Source organism: Myxine glutinosa, chromosome 5 (genome assembly GCF_964187855.1).
Source record: "Myxine glutinosa chromosome 5, kmMyxGlut1.1, whole genome shotgun sequence".
In the NCBI taxonomy this organism is placed as follows: Eukaryota; Metazoa; Chordata; class Myxini; order Myxiniformes; family Myxinidae; genus Myxine; species Myxine glutinosa.
Genome location: NC_136265.1, coordinates 179,972,427 through 179,992,580, shown reverse-complemented (window position 1 = coordinate 179,992,580; position 20,154 = coordinate 179,972,427). Strand labels below are relative to the sequence as shown.

The following is a 20,154-nucleotide window of genomic DNA, read 5'->3' as shown; positions in this document are numbered from 1 at the left end:
GCACCGGCATAGTTCACCAGAGCAATGGTATTGTTCACCAGAGCACCGGTATGGTTCACCAGAGCACCGGTATGGTTCACCAGAGCACCGGTATGGTTCACCAGAGCACCGGCATGGTTCAACAGAGCACCGGCATGGTTCACCAGAGCACCGGCATGGTTCACCAGAGCACCGGCATGGTTCACCAGAGCACCGGCATGGTTCACCAGAGCACCGGCATGGTTCACCAGAGCACCGGCATGGTTCACCAGAGCACCGGCATGGTTCACCAGAGCATCGGCATGGTTCACCAGAGCATCGGCATGGTTCACCAGAGCATCGGCATGGTTCACCAGAGCACCGGCATGGTTCACCAGAGCACCGGCATGGTTCACCAGAGCACCGGCATGGTTCACCAGAGCACCGGCATGGTTCACCAGAGCACCGGCATGGTTCATCAGAGCAAAGGCATGGTTCACGAGAGCAAAGGCATGGTTCACGAGAGCAATGGTATGGTTCACTAGAGCACCGGTATGGTTCACCAGAGCACCGGTATGGTTCACCAGAGCACCGGTATGGTTCACCAGAGCACCGGTATGGTTCACCAGAGCACCGGTATGGTTCACCAGAGCACCGGTATGGTTCACCAGAGCACCGGCATGGTTCACCAGAGCACCGGCATGGTTCACCAGAGCACCGGCATGGTTCACCAGAGCAATGGTATGGTTCACCAGAGCACCGGTATGGTTCACCAGAGCACCGGTATGGTTCACCAGACCAATGGTATGGTTCACCAGAGCACCTGGTATGATTTACCAGAGCAATGATATGGTTCACTAGAGCAGCGGTATGGTTCACCAGAGCACCGGCATGGTTCACCAGAGCACCGGTATGGTTCACCAGAGCACCGGTATGGTTCACCAGAGCACCGGTATGGTTCACCAGAGCACCAGTATGGTTCACCAGAGCACCAGTATGGTTCACTAGAGCACCAGTATGGTTCACCAGAGGACATGGATTTGATTCCTAGTCTGGGCATGTAATTTTCCCACAAATGTCAATTAAATATTTATAATACTGTTCAATTATATAATAGTATTAATATTGTTTTCTATTAACAGGAATATTATGCTTTTATCATCAGTGTTGTTATTCCCTCCGCCGTCACAGAAGGTGGATGGAGGTTGTGTTTTCAAACCTGTCTGTCTGTTTGCGAACAGGATATCTCAAAAGGTTGTGGACGGATTCGGACGAAACTTGGTGGGCTGGTTGGGTGTGTGACACGGAAGAATTGATTCAATTTCCGTGAAGATCCGATTATGGATCCGGATACGATAAAAAATTTTAATTACAAGTGATTCTTCATCATTGAGTGATAGGGACAAACGATAGATACATAGCATGGCATTTCAAAAATTTGTGGACTACTTTTGACAAAACGAGGTGGATGAGTTGGTTAGAGGCCAAGACCAAGCCGATTCGATTTTGGTTCAGGTCCAAATCCAGATCAGTGGGATACAAAACATAAGCTGTTCAGCCTGGTTGAGGTAGTTGTCTGCCGAGTGCCACTTGTGTTATGATACGTGGCCTTGGAAAAACGCCATGATTAGCAATCTATACATCTTAAAATGGATTTTGCCTCTAAGGTGGAAACCCACCCTCAGGAAGGGGGTCAAATTAAGTCGCTACAACCTACATCACATAGCTGGTAGTCTCCCTGTCAAGTTTAGTTGGGATTAGATAAGTAACGACCGAATGTATCGTGGTCAGACAGACAAACACCAAATTGCGTATTTTAGTACGATTGTCTTATTCATCTAAATCATCACTCCTATTATAGACAAGATCAATAATAGTCTGTTTGATGTTCCCTTCTGAGCACATCCTGGGATCCCAGGTTCAAATCCCATTTGCTGTGTTGATGTGCCCACATTAGATGACTGTCCTTGTCATGTGTGTGACATATATGTACAAGTCAGATTTTTGGTGTTAGACTTTGCAAAAACAAAGTGCATTTTTAATGTCTGTCAATTAATAGGCATTGCTGTTTCCCAAAGATCTATCCAACTCTTGAACAGAAAAATGAATAATGACAGTCATAGGTTAATATTGTAACGATACTTGTATTATTATCGTTTGAGTGATGTTTCCAGTTTTCAGCACCAATTTGTGACTCATGGAGTTATTCTCCACCAATGACTGGAATCCATGTTGCTCTACAAAGTGGATCAAAATGTCTCAGACAGAAGTTGTACATACATTGTCCAATTATGGTTTTCACAGTTCCTGCCGGTGTATGTACCCTGTGCAGAAGAGAAGAACGACCCTGCGGCCTACGCGTGCAATGTGCAAAAACTCATGGCAGGGTAAGCGCGACGAGAAAACGAGGACATTGCTAAGTTTATGACTCCCTTTCAAGGCCCTCCAAGAAGGGAATGAACTCGCATTCAATACTGCACCTATTACTGCATGAGGAGTCCCTTTCTGTATACATTTGAAATGTAACGGCTGGTGTAAACTTCAGGTTAAATGTCACAGAAAGTTTTGAACGACTACGGTGGTTCCGGGCAGCACATAGAGACGGTATTGGAGAATTGATTGATTAATTGTAGAATTAAAATCAATAAATAAAAATCATAAAATTATTTCTTACCCAATAACCTAATAGCATGCCTCAATCACCAGTGTTTCTTCCGAAGATGTGACTTTTTGACAATTAATTAAATAAGTCCTCAATCTAAAAAATTAAAAAATTAATTGATGAATCAGTAAATACTTAATCGATTAATTGAAAAGTCGATAAATCAAAAATAGCCTTTACAGTCAAATCCCTTGGTCATTGTCGTGTCCAAATATCAGCTTCCTATCTCAAAAGGTGCCTGAGATATTGCCCGGACGAGAAAGGAAACAAGAACAGATATATTCAAAGTACACCGCCCCCATGCCAAATAAATAAATATCCTCCAGCGCGGCTCATAGAGACTGATACACAGCTGATTCCGCACGTGAAAAAGCTGAATGCATCAACTCTGTGTTTGCCTCAAAATCTTGTGTTCTGAACCCCTCTCTCTCTCTGTACCCACCTTACCCAGTCGTACCCAGCTGCTCCTGGACTCTGTGTCATTCTCTCCTGAACGCTGTGTCCTTCTTCCTGTCAATCCTCGATTCTGATTCTGCAACTGGACCAGACGGCATCAGCCCACGGGTCCTAAAATCCTGCTCTGCCGCACTATCTCACCCTCTCTCTGTTCTCTTCACCCTGTCTTTTGGTCAAGGTCATCTGCCATCACCTTGGAAATCAGCCAACATTACCGCTTTACACAAAAAAGGTGCAAAAACAGATCGTTGCAACTACAGACCAATCAGCCTGCTCCCAATTATCAGCAAAGTCATGGAATCCATCATTGCTTCTGACATCAAATCTTTCCTCTTCTCCAATGGCTTTATCTCCAATCATCAATTTGGATTCAGACCAGGTCATTCTACTCTGGACATGCTGCTTCTGCTGTCTCCATGGATGGAGGCCCTCAACGCCAAACAGGAAATCAGAGCTGTCTCCCTTGACATATCATGTGCCTTCGATACGGTCTGGCACCCCGCTCTGCTCACAAAACTCTCCTCCGATGGTATCCATGGAAAATCTCCACGCATGGCTTGCGGACTTCCTCTCTGGTCGTAGTCAACGTGTGGCCCTGAATGGAATTCTCTCATCTCCCCTTCCTGTCCAGGCTGGACTTCCTTAAGGCAGTGTTCTGGGCCCTGTGCTTTTTCTGGTCCTCATCAATGATCTCTCTGACTCTCTGGAAAATCCTCTCTATCTCTTTGCTGATGACTCCACTCTTTGCTGCTCCATACCTCATCCCTCAGATCGGCAGTCTGCAGCCTCCTCACTCTCTGCAGACCTGGACAAAATCACAGACTGGTCAAACAAGTGGAACATGTCTTTCAATCCTGACAAATCTCACAATCTCACTATGTCTCTCCGAAAAGACCGTCTGGACAACCCTCCCATCTACTTTCTTAATAATCCTCTCGAAGACGTTCTGTCACTCAAGCTCTTGGGTCTCACAATCTGCCAAGATCTTTCCTGGGAAAACCACATTTCCAAGCTGGCCTTCCAAGCCAGTCGCCGACTGGGCATCCTCTGTCGTGTCAAGTCCTTCCTTGGCATACCTGAGCTCCTCACCACATGCAAGGCTTTCATCCACAGCTCAATGGAATACTGCTCTCCCCTCTGGGCTGGTGCTCCTGCCTCACACCTAGCTCGGCTTCACACTGTTGAAACCAAAGCTTTCAGAATCATTGGAATCTCCCGCGATGAAGCTAACTCTGAGGGCCTTTCATTCACTCACTGCAGGCAGGTTGGTGGTCTTTCTGTCTTCTACCGACTCCTCTCTAGCCTAGCTCCCCCAGCCCTGTCTGTGCTATGTCCCCCAAATATTCCTACTGGTCACACAAGAGCTGCCAGCAACCCTCTTTTGGTGAAACTGCCAAAATCAAGACTCTCTGCTCATCTTCACTCTTTCATTCCTCTTTTCTCCCACCTCTGGAACAAACTCCCTCACTCCCTTCAATCCCACTCCTCCCTCCAAGTCTTTAAAACAGCTATTCACCACCATCTCTTATCTTCCCCCATCCAAAACCTTGATCTTTTCTACCCCCTTTATTTCACCCCAGATCCACTTTTCTGAAATACCGACTTCTTTCCTGGAAGTCTTAGCTGTGTCCATGTGGTTTTTACCTCTCCCACCGCCCACCCCCCCTTCCCATGCCTCCTCTCCCCAAGCTCCCTCCATCCCACAGATCACCCGATGTCCCTGCTCTCAAATGTTGTGTTTGTGTGCTTCCCCTTCTCTCCCCATCTTGTCTACCGCTCCCCTTATTATATACTTTGTGTGTCTGCTTTGATTTTTTTTTTGTGTGATAAATGTTAGCTCTTTCACGAGCCTTGATTCTGTATACAAAAAAAAAAGTCTTTGTGTGCTTCCCCTTCTCTTTGCTTCCCCTTCTGTTTGTGTGCTTCACCTTCTGCTCTCAAATTCTGTACTTGAGTGGTTCCCCCTCTCTCCCCATCTTGTCTCCCGCTCCCTTTATCATGTCTTATGTGTCCATTTGTTTTTTTTGTCATTAATGTTAGCTCTTACACGAGCCTCGATCTTGTATACAAAAAATAAAAAAATATTGTGTGGGAGAGGTGTACAATAAATTGATTGGTTAATTGCATAATTAAAATCAATAAATGATGATCATAAAATATTTTCTAAATCAATTGGCTAATGGCATACCTAAACCAATAGTGCTTCATCCGAAGCTGTAACTTTTTGAAAATTAATAAAATAAGCCATTAATCAAAAAAATTAAATAATTAATTGATTAATCACTAATTAATTAATTGTTGAATTGATTAATCAATAAATCAAAAATATCCTTTATAGCCACATCACTTGGTCTCTGCCGTGTCCAAATATCAGCTTCCTAGCTCAAAAGGTACCTGAGATATTGCCCAGATGAGAAAGAAAATAAATAAATGATTAATAAGGAAAATAAATAAATGACTAATAATGAAAATAAATAAATAATAATCCCCAAAAAATGAAATAATTAATCAATTTGGCTAATAGCATACCTAAACCCACCTGTGCTTCATCCAAAGCTGTAACTTTTTGAAAATTAATAAAATAAGTCATTAATCGAAAAAAATAAATAATTAATTGATTAATCAATAAATAAATTAATTGATGACTTGATTAATCAATAAATCAAAACTATCCTTTATGGCCACATCACCTGGTCTCTGTCGTGTCCAACTGTGGGCTGTTATGACCGGGATACAATCTACCCCACTTTGATACAACTCCGCTTTCCTCAAACATGTGACCTTTGAAGTCCTCTTCTTCTTATCAACATTCTGGCTGCCAGACTGTGTGACCGATCACATACGAATTTTAAACATGTATTCCACTTGACTACTAGATCATACTTGTAAAGTTTGACTTGAATAGCTTTGGTGGCTTCAGAGAAATACCTGTTTCTTTATTTATTTTCTTTTGATCCAACATGGCTGCCAAACCATGTGACCTATGATTTATTTTTGAACAGCCTGGTATCCCCAAGGTTTGGGGAACATGAGTTTCCATTCAATCTGTCCAGCTGTTCTGGAGGAATTTCTCTTTCAAGGTTTGCTCTTCAAAAAATTATGCCAACCAGACCATGTGACATGATTTATTCAGGCTCACCCTGTATCACTAGAAAATGCATTTAAAAGGGAATAAAACTGCAAAATGCAGCGGAAATGAATGAATGAATGATCGTTTTAAGGCCATTTTCCCCGCTAGAGCGGGGGTTAGCCTTGCAGGCCCCATGCCAATCATGGTTCCCTGTTTGAGGCAATGTTTTTATGGCCGGATGCCCTTCCTGACGCCAACCCTTGGTCGCCTCTTACGATGCACAGGGATACGGTGTACCTATTCTAAACCGGGGTACACACCGGGATCATTCATCCCAGCAAGCTGGTACTCAATTTGCCGACCTCGGAAGGATGACAGGCTGAGTCAACCTCCCTGGCGTTAATTCAGCGATCGACCGGGATTCGAACCCAGGATCCTAGGATCCCAAGCCGGCACCCTAACCGCGAAGCCAACACCAGGCTTAAGATTACATAATAAATAAGCATTGCGATGGTGGATCATGCGTTGGAGTGGTGACCCATCCAGGATTGTAGTCCTTCGCCAAATGAAACTGCCTCGGCAGCTCCTATGCGCCTCGCGGCTTGAAAGGAATGCTTATTATTACCATCGCCAGAGCAGAAGGTATTGCACTTGGTTCTGTTTGTTTGTCTGCTTGTCTGCACAGGACATGAGAATGTCTGTTAATTACATTCGATCCTTTAGAACCCTAAGACCATGAAGACCCTAAAGACCCGAGGACCCCTAAAAATTTTAATACCTTTTAAGACCCCTAAATACTTTAGAACCTTAATGCCCTTTTAGTCCCCTAAAATCCCTTATAACCCTAAGACCATTTAAGACCCCAAAGACCCTTTCAAACCATAAGACCCTTTAGAACCCTAACACCTTTTAAGACCCTTTAGACACCTAATAGCCTCTAAGACCTCAAGACCTTTTAAGATCCTTAACATCCTGTAAGACCCTTAAGACCCCCTTGAACTCCAGCACTCTTTGATACCCCTAATACCTTTTCGACACTAACACCATTTAAAACCCGCTAAGATCCTTCAGACCCTTAATATTTCTTAGACCATGAAGATCTTTTAGACCCTTAAGACTGTTAATATGCTTTAGACTCCAAAGACCCCAAATATCCCAAAGCCCTTGAGAATCCTAAGACCCTTTTAGTCCCTTAAGACCATTTTAAACCTTCAAGACCCTTCATAACCCTAAGACCCACCATACCATGAACACCCCATCAACCCTGTTACACCTTTTAGAAAACTTAGACCGTTTAGATCATCTTAGACTGTTTTGAACCACGAAGACCCCCTTTGACTCCTTTCTAACTTTTAGACCTTCACACCTTTCAGACCTTTTAATACCATGTACACCCACTTTGACCTTAAGACCCTTTTTATACATTTTAGGACCCTTTAGACCAGGGGTTCTTTACCTTTTTTGAGTCATGGACCCCTTTGAGAATGTGGTGAAAGCTACGGACCCCTCCCCAGAAAAATGCACATAAGCACATAAACACAAAATTTTACATACAATGAATAATTTTATTGCATAGGAAAATTATTTCCTTCACATGCCGTCATAATCAGAATAAAAAAAACAATCTTTACAAAGAATATATCTCACTTTTTTCATGCAAAAATCAATGACCATTCCCTGAATAAAATGAAATATATCCAAATTGTACAAATTAAACAAAAAAGAAACTTCAATTCTGCTCAAAAGTACATTTCAGTGAGAAGACTGTTGTTGTTTGGCTTCAACAAGAAGATGAAATTGGGGAGTGGTCTTTGACAAGGCAACACACATGTCATGTTTGACATCCAATCGATTTCTACTTTTCGTTTTGATGGTAACAAGTGCTGAAAATCCTGACTCGCAAAGATGTGTTGTTGCAAACGGAATCAGAGGTCCCACAGCTCGCTTTGCCAGACGAGGGTCGGCTTGTGTCAAGGAACACCAAAATTCTCCAAGACTCTTCGAGTTGAACTCGTGTCGTATCATTTCCTTTGTCCTCAGGTCAATGAGGGCATCTTTGGCAAGGTCTGCATCATTAATACAGTTTATATCAGCAAGGAAAGGATTACGAATCCACGTTTCAACTTTAAGGTCATCTGAGCAGAAGTAACCTTCGAAAGAGTTCTGCAGTGTTTCCAGGTGTCTGCACATTTCTGCCTGCAGAGAAATTGAAGTCTCTCTCGACTCCATCCTGCAGAAGCACTTCCTCCAGCATTGGAAAGTTTGCATAGTTGTCTGCTTTTAATTGTCTTTTTTATAGTGGCAGCTTGGCCTATAAAGTTGAAGATACTACAGACTTGGCATTTAATATGGAATATTTTTTTTTCTTGACTTGGGTTTACTTTCTGAACTCAGTATATCAATCTGGTGAGTTTCTTTTACCCTTCGGTGATGTCTTTGTTGAAAGAACCATGTCACTGATTGTCTTTCGTAGCAAGAAGTCAATAACAGGATTATATCACAGGTGGCGTGACAAAATGTACAGACAGGTACATTTGACGATTGGCTTCACAATCGGGTATATAAGGGTTGTTGCGTTCTGTATTAGTGGAAAACAACTGCTGCACATCTCCTAAAGTTATTGCCGCTTCCTCTGGAGATGGTCCGTCAACTTGACAATGCTGTTTGTCATGGAGTGGTGGCTTACAAAATTCTGGCATGAAACAGCGTGCTATTGCTCGGCAGTATGGCATCACTCAAGGTCAGGTGTCAAAGATCCTGAAACGAAATGCTCAGAGGGGTGTCCCTACTCCAATACCGAGGCCAGGATGTCCACGCAGAACCACAAGGAGAGATGATCGCCAGCTGCACCGGTTAGTCTGCAATGGCTGTACCAAGTCAGCTAATCGGCTTAGGGCTGAGTGGCAGCAACTGACAAATGTGCCTGTATCCAGAAGGCTAGTCAACCAACGACTGGTTCAAGCAGGCTATCGTGCCAGGCGTCCCCTGAGAAAGCCACGCCTGACCAGACAACACAGCCAGCAAAAGTTTAATACAGAGAGCACCGTCAATGGCAGTCAGGCCACTGGAATCACGTGACCTTCAGTGACGAGTCTAGATTTCTGGTCTATCGTCAAGATGGCCACGTCCGAGTGCGCAGACAAGTGCATGAAGCCCACAATGAAGATTGTATATTGCCAAGAGTCCAAGCTGGAGGTGGTGGTGTGACCGTTTGGGCTGCTTTTCATGCAGGGGGCAAAACTGACCTGGTTGTTCTGAATGGAAACCTGAACCAGTTCAAGTACAGGGTCATTCTGGAAGAAACATTGCTTCCATTTGCTCGTGCAGCCTTTCGAGGAAACTTTGTCTTCCAAGATGACAATGCACGGCCTCATCATGCTCGCATGATCCAACACTTTCTTGCTGACCATGGTGTAGAGCATATGGAGTGGCCTGCCATGTCCCCGGATATGAATCCGATGGAGAACTTGTGGGCAGAATTAACGCGTCAAATCGACAACTTGGACCAGCAGCCTACCTCTGTGCGTGAATTGCAGCAGACTATTGTCACTGCATGGCAAGCGATTCCTGTCCAAACCTTGGCAAATCACGTGAACAGCATGCCTCAACGTGTACGTGCTCTCCTGAATGCTCGTGGGGGTTACACGAAGTACTGAACTGTAATTTTACTGTCCGTAATCCCAGTCATAATTTAGCTTTTGTTTTTGTTGAAATTTTTTTTCACTAATGTGCAAAATAAAGAGATACTTCTGGAAAACGCACAGAAGTTTAACACAGTACTGTCCGTGAATTGAGTTCGATATCAGTTTACATCACTTTCAAGGATCAATTTATTTGTTTCGAAATGTCAAATGTGGTTTTGGTTTCTTTTAAAGGTCACATTAACAAAATCTAGAATAATTTCAACATAATTCCAATGAACTTTTGGTTCTAAGTCATCTTGAAAAGTAAGTTCACCCCCACAAAAAAAAAATTCCATATTAAATGCCAAGTCTGTATAAAGTTTTAAACCTCAAGTATATGAGAAGATGCCTGAGTCGTGACAAGCCGTGGAAAATGAGAAATAAGCTCTTAATTATGGAGTGGCACTGGGTGGCGGTTCGTGCAAACGACGATACCAAACTGTAAACACGAGGTGTAGCGGTCCGTGCTAAAATCTGGGGCAGGGGACATTTTCTTCAATTTCAATCGACGGGAACTATTCTAGAAGTCATAACTTGACGACGATGACGACTGTATGTTACCTGACTGTACACTCAGTATCATCCCATTTCAACCTACCTTACAGATCTACTCGTCTTCAGTAAGCAAGAATACATAACATCCTGTACATAGACAAAAAATAAAACTTTTTATAAAAAGCTAGCGCAAATAAATTTTAAATAATTTTTATGCGCCTGGTTCACGGACCCCCTGAAGCCCATCCACGGACCCCAAAGGGGTCCATGGACCACAGGTTAAGAACCCCTGATTTAGACCTTAAATGATACCTTTAAGACCCTTTAGACTATTTCAACTCTTTCGATCCATTTAGACCTTTTCAGACCATTTGACCTTTACAGCTTTTCAGACCATTTGACCTTTACCGCTTTTCAGACCATTTGACCTTTACATCTTTTCAGACCATTTGACCTCTACAGATTTTCAGACCATTTGACCTTTACCGCTTTTCAGACCATTTGACCTTTACATCTTTTCAGACCATTTGACCTTTACCGCTTTTCAGACCATTTGACCTTTACAGCTTTTCAGACCATTTGACCTTTACAGCTTTCTGACCATTTGACCTTTACCGTTTTTCAGACCATTTGACCTTTGCCGCTTTTCAGACCATTTGACCTTTGCCGCTTTTCAGACCATTTGACCTTTACAGCTTTTCAGACCATTTGACCTTCACAGCTTTTAGACCATTTGACCTTTACCACTTTTCTGACCATTTGACCTTTACAGCTTTCTGACCATTTGACCTTTACAGCTTTTCAGACCATTTGACCTTTACAGCTTTTCAGACCATTTGACCTTTACAGCTTTCTGACCATTTGACCTTTACCGTTTTTCAGACCATTTGACCTTTGCCGCTTTTCAGACCATTTGACCTTTGCCGCTTTTCAGACCATTTGACCTTTACAGCTTTTCAGACCATTTGACCTTCACAGCTTTTAGACCATTTGACCTTTACCACTTTTCTGACCATTTGACCTTTACAGCTTTCTGACCATTTGACCTTTACAGCTTTTCAGACCATTTGACCTTTACCGCTTTTCAGACCATTTGACCTTTGCCGCTTTTCAGACCATTTGACCTTTACAGCTTTTCAGACCATTTGACCTTTACCGCTTTTCAGACCATTTGACCTTTGCCGCTTTTCAGACCATTTGACCTTTACAGCTTTTCAGACCATTTGACCTTTACCGCTTTTCAGACCATTTGACCTTTACCGCTTTTCAGGCCATTTGACCTTTACACATTTACAACAAGATCATATAGACCTTTCATTTGCGATCAATGGCCTTTCACTTAATACATGTTTCCATCTATTTGCCACACAAAGCAAGTGCTGGCGAGGCTCTGCAATCTGATTGCCCTTTCTTGTTATGATTGTGGTGATGGTGAGTTAAACCAGAGGGAGTTACAGTATGTGATAAGCTGGCACACGAAGTTGCAGCAAACTTGTTTTGGAATCATAATATATGGTCTTGTTCATTGAACGTCCAGGGTCGATATAATCATTAAAACTTGTTTTTTACACTTGATGCCAACGAACTTGCGTGGATGAGGAGTTACGGAATGTCTTTCAGGATTCCCTCGTCGAAGGAAATAACATCCCGTATCCTGCGATTGGGCAGTGGCCTTTAACAAATGCCAACCGGACATTGCATGACACATTTATCAATGGGACACGACATTGAACCCAAACTCAGATGAAAGCAATCAATGTGTTTCCCATTACGCTCGTGAGAATGTAACTCGATGGTGTTTGTAGAACGACCACGTGGTGTGTTTACAGTGAATGAGCGATCTGCATTTTGGTGTGCATTGTTAAATGTGTGATGTGTTGGTGTGTGCATTGTTTCATGTGTGGTGTGTTGGTGTGTGCATTGTTAAATGTGTGATGTGTTGGTGTGTGCATTGTTAAATGTGTGGTGTGTTGGTGTGTGCAGTGTTAAATGTGTGGTTTGTTGGTGTGTGCATTGTTAAATGTGTGGTGTGTTGGTGTGTGCATTGTTAAATGTGTGATTTGTTGGTGTGTGCATTGTTAAATGTGTGATGTGTTGGTGTGTGCATTGTTAAATGTGTGGTGTGTTGTTGTGCATTGTTAAATGTGTGATGTGTTGGTGTGTGCATTGTTAAATGTGTGGTGTGTTGGTGTGTGCATTGTTAAATGTGTGATTTGTTGGTGTGTGCATTGTTAAATGTGTGATGTGTTGGTGTGTGCATTGTTAAATGTGTGGTGTGTTGGTGTGTGCAGTGTTAAATGTGTGGTTTGTTGGTGTGTGCATTGTTAAATGTGTGGTGTGTTGGTGTGTGCATTGTTAAATGTGTGATTTGTTGGTGTGTGCATTGTTAAATGTGTGATGTGTTGGTGTGTGCATTGTTAAATGTGTGGTGTGTTGTTGTGCATTGTTAAATGTGTGATGTGTTGGTGTGTGCATTGTTAAATGTGTGGTGTGTTGGTGTGTACATTGTTAAATGTGTGATTTGTTGGTGTGTGCATTGTTAAATGTGTGATGTGTTGGTGTGTGCATTGTTAAATGTGTGGTGTGTTGGTGTGTGCATTGTTAAATGTGTGATGTGTTGGTGTGTGCATTGTTAAATATGTGGTGTGTTGGTGTGTGCATTGTTAAATGTGTGGTGTGTTGGTGTGTGCAGTGCGCTGAACGTTCCTGTGACTGAACACACATTTGAAGACTGCAGGCTCATGCTTCACGCTCATGAACTGGCTCTCCCGATGGACTGTGGATTAGTGGAGTTTGCCAAGATCAACCGCAAGCTGGGGTAACCACCTTGTTTGAAAGTGAACCAACTACATTGTGAGACTTGAGTGGTGGGGACATAATGAGCCAGTCGCGGTAATCTCATCACTTACTCCACTCCTCCTTATCATCCAATGGCATAAGGTGTGACTGATTGGTTTGTTTCCTGTTGGCTTTCTGTTGGTAAATATAATGGATGGTATCTCATCCATGCATGCATGAGGATAAGTGACAAAAAAAGGGATTTTTTTCAAAAGGTTCTCTCACAATAGTGCATGTGTGTAATAGGGCCGACAATTATACAATGCCCAATATTTCAGGGTGAAGTGGGACTCATTGTTTGACCACTCAAAGGCGACATGCCCTGTGTGGCGCTTGTAATCGTGCTTGAACGATAGCTCCCTCGATGCAACAGTGTACCTTTATCAAGCAGGGAAGAGAAATGAAGATTTTGTTAGTGAGGAAATCAAACCATGCGACATGCCTTAGGTTTTGGGCAGGAGGGGCTGTGTTAGATTTGTAAGGGGTCACACACAATGGAGAAAATCATTCCTGGGAATATCATGACAAATTAAAAATCATTCCAGGGAATATCACGACAAATTGAAAATCATTCCGGGGAATATCACTACAAATTAAAAATCACTCCGGGGAATATCACAACAAATTGAAAATCATTCCACGAAATATCACGACAAATTGAAAATCATTCCGGGGAATATCACTACAAATTGAAAATCATTCCGGGGAATATCACGACAAATTGAAAATCATTCCGGGGAATATCACTACAAATTAAAAATCATTCCGGGGAATATCACGACAAATTGAAAATCATTCCACGAAATATCACGACAAATTGAAAATCATTCCGGGGAATATCACGACAAATTGAAAATCATTCCGGGGAATATCACGACAAATTGAAAATCATTCCGGGGAATATCACTACAAATTAAAAATCATTCCGGGGAATATCACTACAAATTAAAAATCATTCCGGGGAATATCACTACAAATTAAAAATCATTCCGGGGAATATCACGACAAATTGAAAATCATTCCGGGGAATATCACTACAAATTGAAAATCATTCCGGGGAATATCACTACAAATTAAAAATCATTCCGGGGAATATCACGACAAATTGAAAATCATTCCGGGGAATATCACTACAAATTAAAAATCACTCCGGGGAATATCACGACAAATTGAAAATCATTCCGGGGAATATCACTACAAATTGAAAATCATTCCGGGGAATATCACTACAAATTAAAAATCATTCCGGGGAATATCACTACAAATTAAAAATCATTCCGGGGAATATCACGACAAATTGAAAATCATTCCGGGGAATATCACTACAAATTAAAAATCACTCCGGGGAATATCACAACAAATTGAAAATCATTCCACGAAATATCACGACAAATTGAAAATCATTCCGGGGAATATCACTACAAATTGAAAATAATTCCATGGAATATCACCACAAATTAAATATCATTCTGGGGAATATCACAACAAATTAAAAATAATTCTGGGGAATATCACCACAAATTGAAAATCATTCCACGAAATATCACGACAAATTGAAAATCATTCCACGAAATATCATGACAAATTGAAAATCATTCCAGGGAATATCACTGCAAATTAAATATCATTCCGGGGAATATCACTGCAAATTAAATATCATTCCGGGGAATATCACTACAATTTAAATATCATTCTGGGGAATATCACTGCAAATTAAATATCATTCCGGGGAATATCACTACAATTTAAATATCATTCCGGGGAATATCACTACAATTTAAAAATAATTCTGGAGAACATCACTACAAACTAAAAATAATTCCGGGGAATATCAACAAATGAAAAATAATTCTGCGGAATATCACGACAAATTAAAAAAAATTTCTGTGGAACATCACTACAAATTGAAAATAATTCCACGGAATATCACTACAAATTATATATCATTCTGGGGAATATCACTACAAATTGAAAATCATTCTGCGGAATATCACCACAAATTGAAAATAATTCCGGGGAATATCACTGCAAATTAAAAAAAATTCCGCGGAACATCACCACAAATTAAAAATCATTCCGGGGAATATCACTACAAACGATCTACAAGTGGAAGCTGTCAAAGGTTCAGTGAGGATTCTGAAAAGAGCCAGTGGAACGAAGTTATGCAAACGAAGTTTCACAATCTGGTTCATGAACAATGATCTTTTACCGAAAAAGGAGAGGGAGATTTTGAGTTCTTGGAGAACTTCTTCCCACTTCCGAAAACCCGCATATGGAGATAACAACCAACCTGAGAAGTCACAGGGGGAAGCACCAGTTTAGAAATGGGGAGTAACATCAGCCTTAGAGAGGATGGGATTAGTATTACACACACACACACACACACACACACACACACACACACACACACACACACACACACACACACACACACACACACACACAACGGCGGTGGATACTTCGAGACCTGGTAAGTCTCCAATGCATCTCCTGACACCTACACAGGTGTGGAGATAGCAGCCGATAGCAACAACTTACAAACACTCACATATACAGTGCCGATAGAAAGTCCACACCCGCTTTCAAAAATTTCACCTTTTGTTGCCTTTTAGTCTGGAATTAAATTGCATTAAAACAGACTTTGACACCTTTATTTACACATCGTAACCCACAACTTCCAAGAGAAAAATAAATTGTACAAATTTCAGAAAAGTTAATTAAAAATACAAAACTAGAATATATTGGTTAGATAAGCGTCCACCCCCTCTTTCCTCCTCCCCCACCCCCACTCCCCCATCCCCACCAGAATTAATACTTGGTGGAAGCACCTTTGACAGAAATTACACCTGTGAGTCTGTTGGGATTGGTCTCTACCAACTTTGCACACCTTGATTGGGCAATATTTTCCCATTCTTCTGTACAAAACTGTTCAAGCTGTCAAGTTGCATGGGGACTGGGGAGCGTTGATGGACAGAAATCTACAAGTCAGGTGCAGATTTTCGATTGGATTTGGGTCGGGGGTTCTGACTGGGCCACTCAAGGACATTTATATTTTTGTTCCTTAGCCACTTCAGTGTAGCTTTGGCTGTGTGTTTCAGGTCGTTGTCATGCTGAAAGGTGAACTTCGGTCCCAATTTCAGATTTCTTGCAGAGGGCAGCAGGTTTTCCTCTGGGATTTTTCTGTATTTCCCTCCATCCATTTTCCGTTCTATCCTTACAAGTGCCCCAGTCCCTGCTGATGAGAACATCTCCATAACATGATGCTGCCACCACCATGCTTCACAGTAGGGATGGTGTTCTTTGGGGGATGGGATGTGATGTGTTGGGTCCATGCCAAATGTAACGTTTTGCATTTAGGACAAAAAGTTCCATTTTGGTTTCGCCAGACCACACAACTTTTTGCCACATGGTTTCAGAATCTCTGGAGTGTTTTTTTGCATACCTCAAACGGGACTCAAGGTGGGATTTTTGAATAATGGCTTCCTTCTTGCCACCCCACCGTACAGGCCAAACTTGTGAAGTGCTTGAAATATTGTTGTCACATACACACAGAGACCAGTCTTTACCATAAAGGCCTGTAGCTCTTTTAAAGTTGCCATTGGCCTCTTCGTGGCCTCTCCGATCAGTCTCCTTGCTTGGTCATCCAGTTTGGAGGGACGGCCTGACATTGGCAGGGTATTGGTGGTACCATACACCTTCCACTTCTTAATGATTAGCTTGACTGTGCTCCAAGGGATATTCAAGGCCGTTGAAATATTTTTATATGCATCCCCTGATCTATGACTTTCCACAACTTTATCCCGGAGATCTTTTGAAAGGTCCTTCATGCTCATGGTTGAGTCTTTGCTGTGAAATGCACTACCCAGCAGAGGAAACTTACAGGAACAGCTGATTTTATTCTGAAAAAATCAGAATCACTACAATTTAACACATATGGAGTCTAATTAACTGGGTGTGTGATTTTGAAGATGATTGGTTACACCTGGGCTAATTTACAATAATTGCTATTAAAAGGAGGTGGTGGGGGGTGGGGGGGTGGTGGGGGGGGGGGGGGGGTGGACACTTATCTAACCAAGATATTCTACTTTTGTATTTATAATTTTTTTTTTGAAATTTGTTCAATTTGTTTTTCACTTGGAAGTTGTGGGTTACGATGTATAAATAAAGGTGTAAAAAGTCTGCTTGAATGCTTTTTCATTCCAGGCTATAAGGTAACAATTTGAGACCGCGGAGGGATCCGTTCCACCTTCTGAAACCCGCATATGGAGCTAACAGCCAACGGGGAAAAGCAGATTGAATCAGGATTAGAAGGGTCAAGGGCATATTTTGGGCAATGATGCAGATGTAGCTTGCACATGTACAAGCAGATTGTCTCCTTTTCACTATCCGAGGAGAAGAAGGATAAAACACGTTTATGGTTATCTCATTCTTAAAGATTATCAATATATGGTACATCATTCTCATTGTCAAAGATTAATTATTCATATACATCATTCCTATTCACAGATGATCAGTATACCTCACTGATCATTCTTTCTCAAACAAAAGACCATGGATGAGACTAGGACAATGGAACGAGACTCTCAGCAGGAGAAACATAAGAGAAGAGAAGGACCATGGGACAAGACTCACAGCAGGAGACATACGAGGCAAGGACAATGGGATGAGACGAGGACAATGGGATTGACTCACAGCAGGAAAAACACGAGACAAGGACCATCTTCAATTTTGACGTCTCGCCGAGTTAGGCCACATTTTTGCGAGGTTCATACCTGCTCATTTTATTCAGCACCCTCAAATTATGTGAAATCAACCATCCAACCTTGGGTCAGACAAAACTGTCACGGGACCCCATTGTAGGAAATCTACTATTGCCAAACATAATCAATATCCACATTGGCATAAAGGTTGACTCATTGTCAAAGTTGATCAGTATATACTCAATCTCAAAGACACCGTTTCCATGGCAACCCTGTAAACATTGTTAATTTCTCAGTAGTAAACACATGAAGAGCAGCATGGCCATTTAGCCAGATAAACAACACTAAGTGCTAGCAATCATGACTTCAAAAAGGAAATAAAACAAAATCATTTACTCACAATGTTTTTCTGTGCATAACAGTTTAATTACGGGCCCAGTTCAGGAGAGGGACAACTCTCTTACATGCGAGACGAAAAACATGGATTGGGACAAGGTCTATGGATATATAGACACACAGCAGGAGAAACACAAGACTTGGACCATGAAACAAGACAAGGACCATGAAACAAGAGAAGGACCATGAAACAAGCCAGGGACCATGAAACAAGACAAGGACCATGAAACAAGACAAGGACCATAAAACAAGACAAGGACCATGAAACAAGAGAAGGACCATGAAACAAGCCAAGGACCATGAAACAAGACAAGGACCATGAAACAAGCCAAGGACCATGAAACAAGACAAAGACCATGAAACAAGACAAGGACCATGAAACAAGCCAAGGACCATGAAACAAGACAAGGACCATGAAACAAGACAAGGACCATGAAACAAGACAAGGACCATGAAACAAGACAAGGACCATGAAACAAGTCAAGGACCATGAAACAAGACAAGGACCATGAAACAAGCCAAGGACCATGAAACAAGAGAAGGACCATGAAACAAGACAAGGACCATGAAACAAGACAAGGACCATGAAACAAGACAAGGACCATGAAACAAGACAAGGACCATGAAATAAGACAAGGACCATGAAACAAGACAAGGACCAGAAAACAAGACAAGGACCATGAAACAAGACAGGGACCATGAAACAAAAAAAAAGAACCATGAAACAAGACAAGGACCATGAAACAAGACAAGGACCATGAAACAAGCCAAGGACCATGAAACAAGACAAGGACCATAAAACAAGACAAGGACCATAAAACAAGACAAGGACCATGAAACAAGACAGGGACCATGAAACAAAAAAAGAACCATAAAACAAGACAAGGACCATGAGATGAGAGAAGGACCATGTGACGAAACAAAGACCATGAGATGAAACAAGGACCATGCGATAGATAGACACAAAGCAGGAGAAACACAAGACAAGGACCATGAAACGAGACAGGACCATGGGATAGATACTCACATCAGGAGAAACACAAGACCAGGACCATGAAGCAAGACAAGGACCATGAGACCAAACAAGGACCATGAAACGAGACAAGGACCATGAAACGAGACAAGGATCATGAGATGAGACAAGGACCATGGGATAGATAGACACACAGCAGGAGAAACACAAGACAAGGACCATGAGACAAGACAAGGACCATGAGACCAGACAAGGACCATGAGACCAGACAAAGACCATGGGATAGATAGACACACAGCAGGAGAAACACAAGACAAGGACCATGAAACAAGACAAGGACAATGGGATGAGACTAGGACTATGAGCCGAGTCAAGGACCCTGAGACGAGTCAAGGACCCTGAGACGAGTCAAGGACCCTGAGACGAGTCAAGGACCCTGGGAGGAGACGAGGACAATGGGAGGAGACGAGGACCATGGGAGGAGACGAGGACCATGGGAGGAGACGAGGACCATGGGAGGAGACGAGGACCATGGGAGGAGACGAGGACCATGGGAGGAGACGAGGACCATGGGAGGAGACGAGGACCATGGGACGAGACGAGGACCATGGGAAGAGACGAGGACCATGGGACGAGACGAGGACCATGGGACGAGTCGAGGACCCTGAGACGAGTCGAGGACCCTGAGACGAGTCGAGGACCCTGAGACGAGTCGAGGACGCTGAGACGAGTCGAGGACGCTGAGACGAGTCAAGGACGCTGAGACGAGTCAAGGACGCTGAGACGAGTCAAGGACGCTGAGACGAGTCAAGGACGCTGAGACGAGTCAAGGACGCTGAGACGAGTCAAGGACGCTGAGACGAGTCAAGGACGCTGAGACGAGTCAAGGACGCTGAGACGAGTCAAGGACGCTGAGACGAGTC

The 20,154-nt window shown here is 42.6% G+C and overlaps 1 protein-coding gene across 2 annotated transcripts in view; it reads left to right on the top strand.

Annotated features, from left to right (window-relative positions):
- Positions 1 to 20,154, top strand: part of LOC137426652 (lysophosphatidylcholine acyltransferase 2) — a 126,394-nt gene that overhangs the window by 40,287 nt on the left and 65,953 nt on the right. For both annotated transcript variants that reach the window (XM_068115395.2, XM_068115394.2), the window contains 2 exons: positions 2,263 to 2,345; positions 13,017 to 13,142. In XM_068115395.2, the coding sequence (XP_067971496.2) occupies positions 2,263 to 2,345; positions 13,017 to 13,142 (209 nt within the window). The remainder of the gene's footprint in view (positions 1 to 2,262; positions 2,346 to 13,016; positions 13,143 to 20,154) is intronic.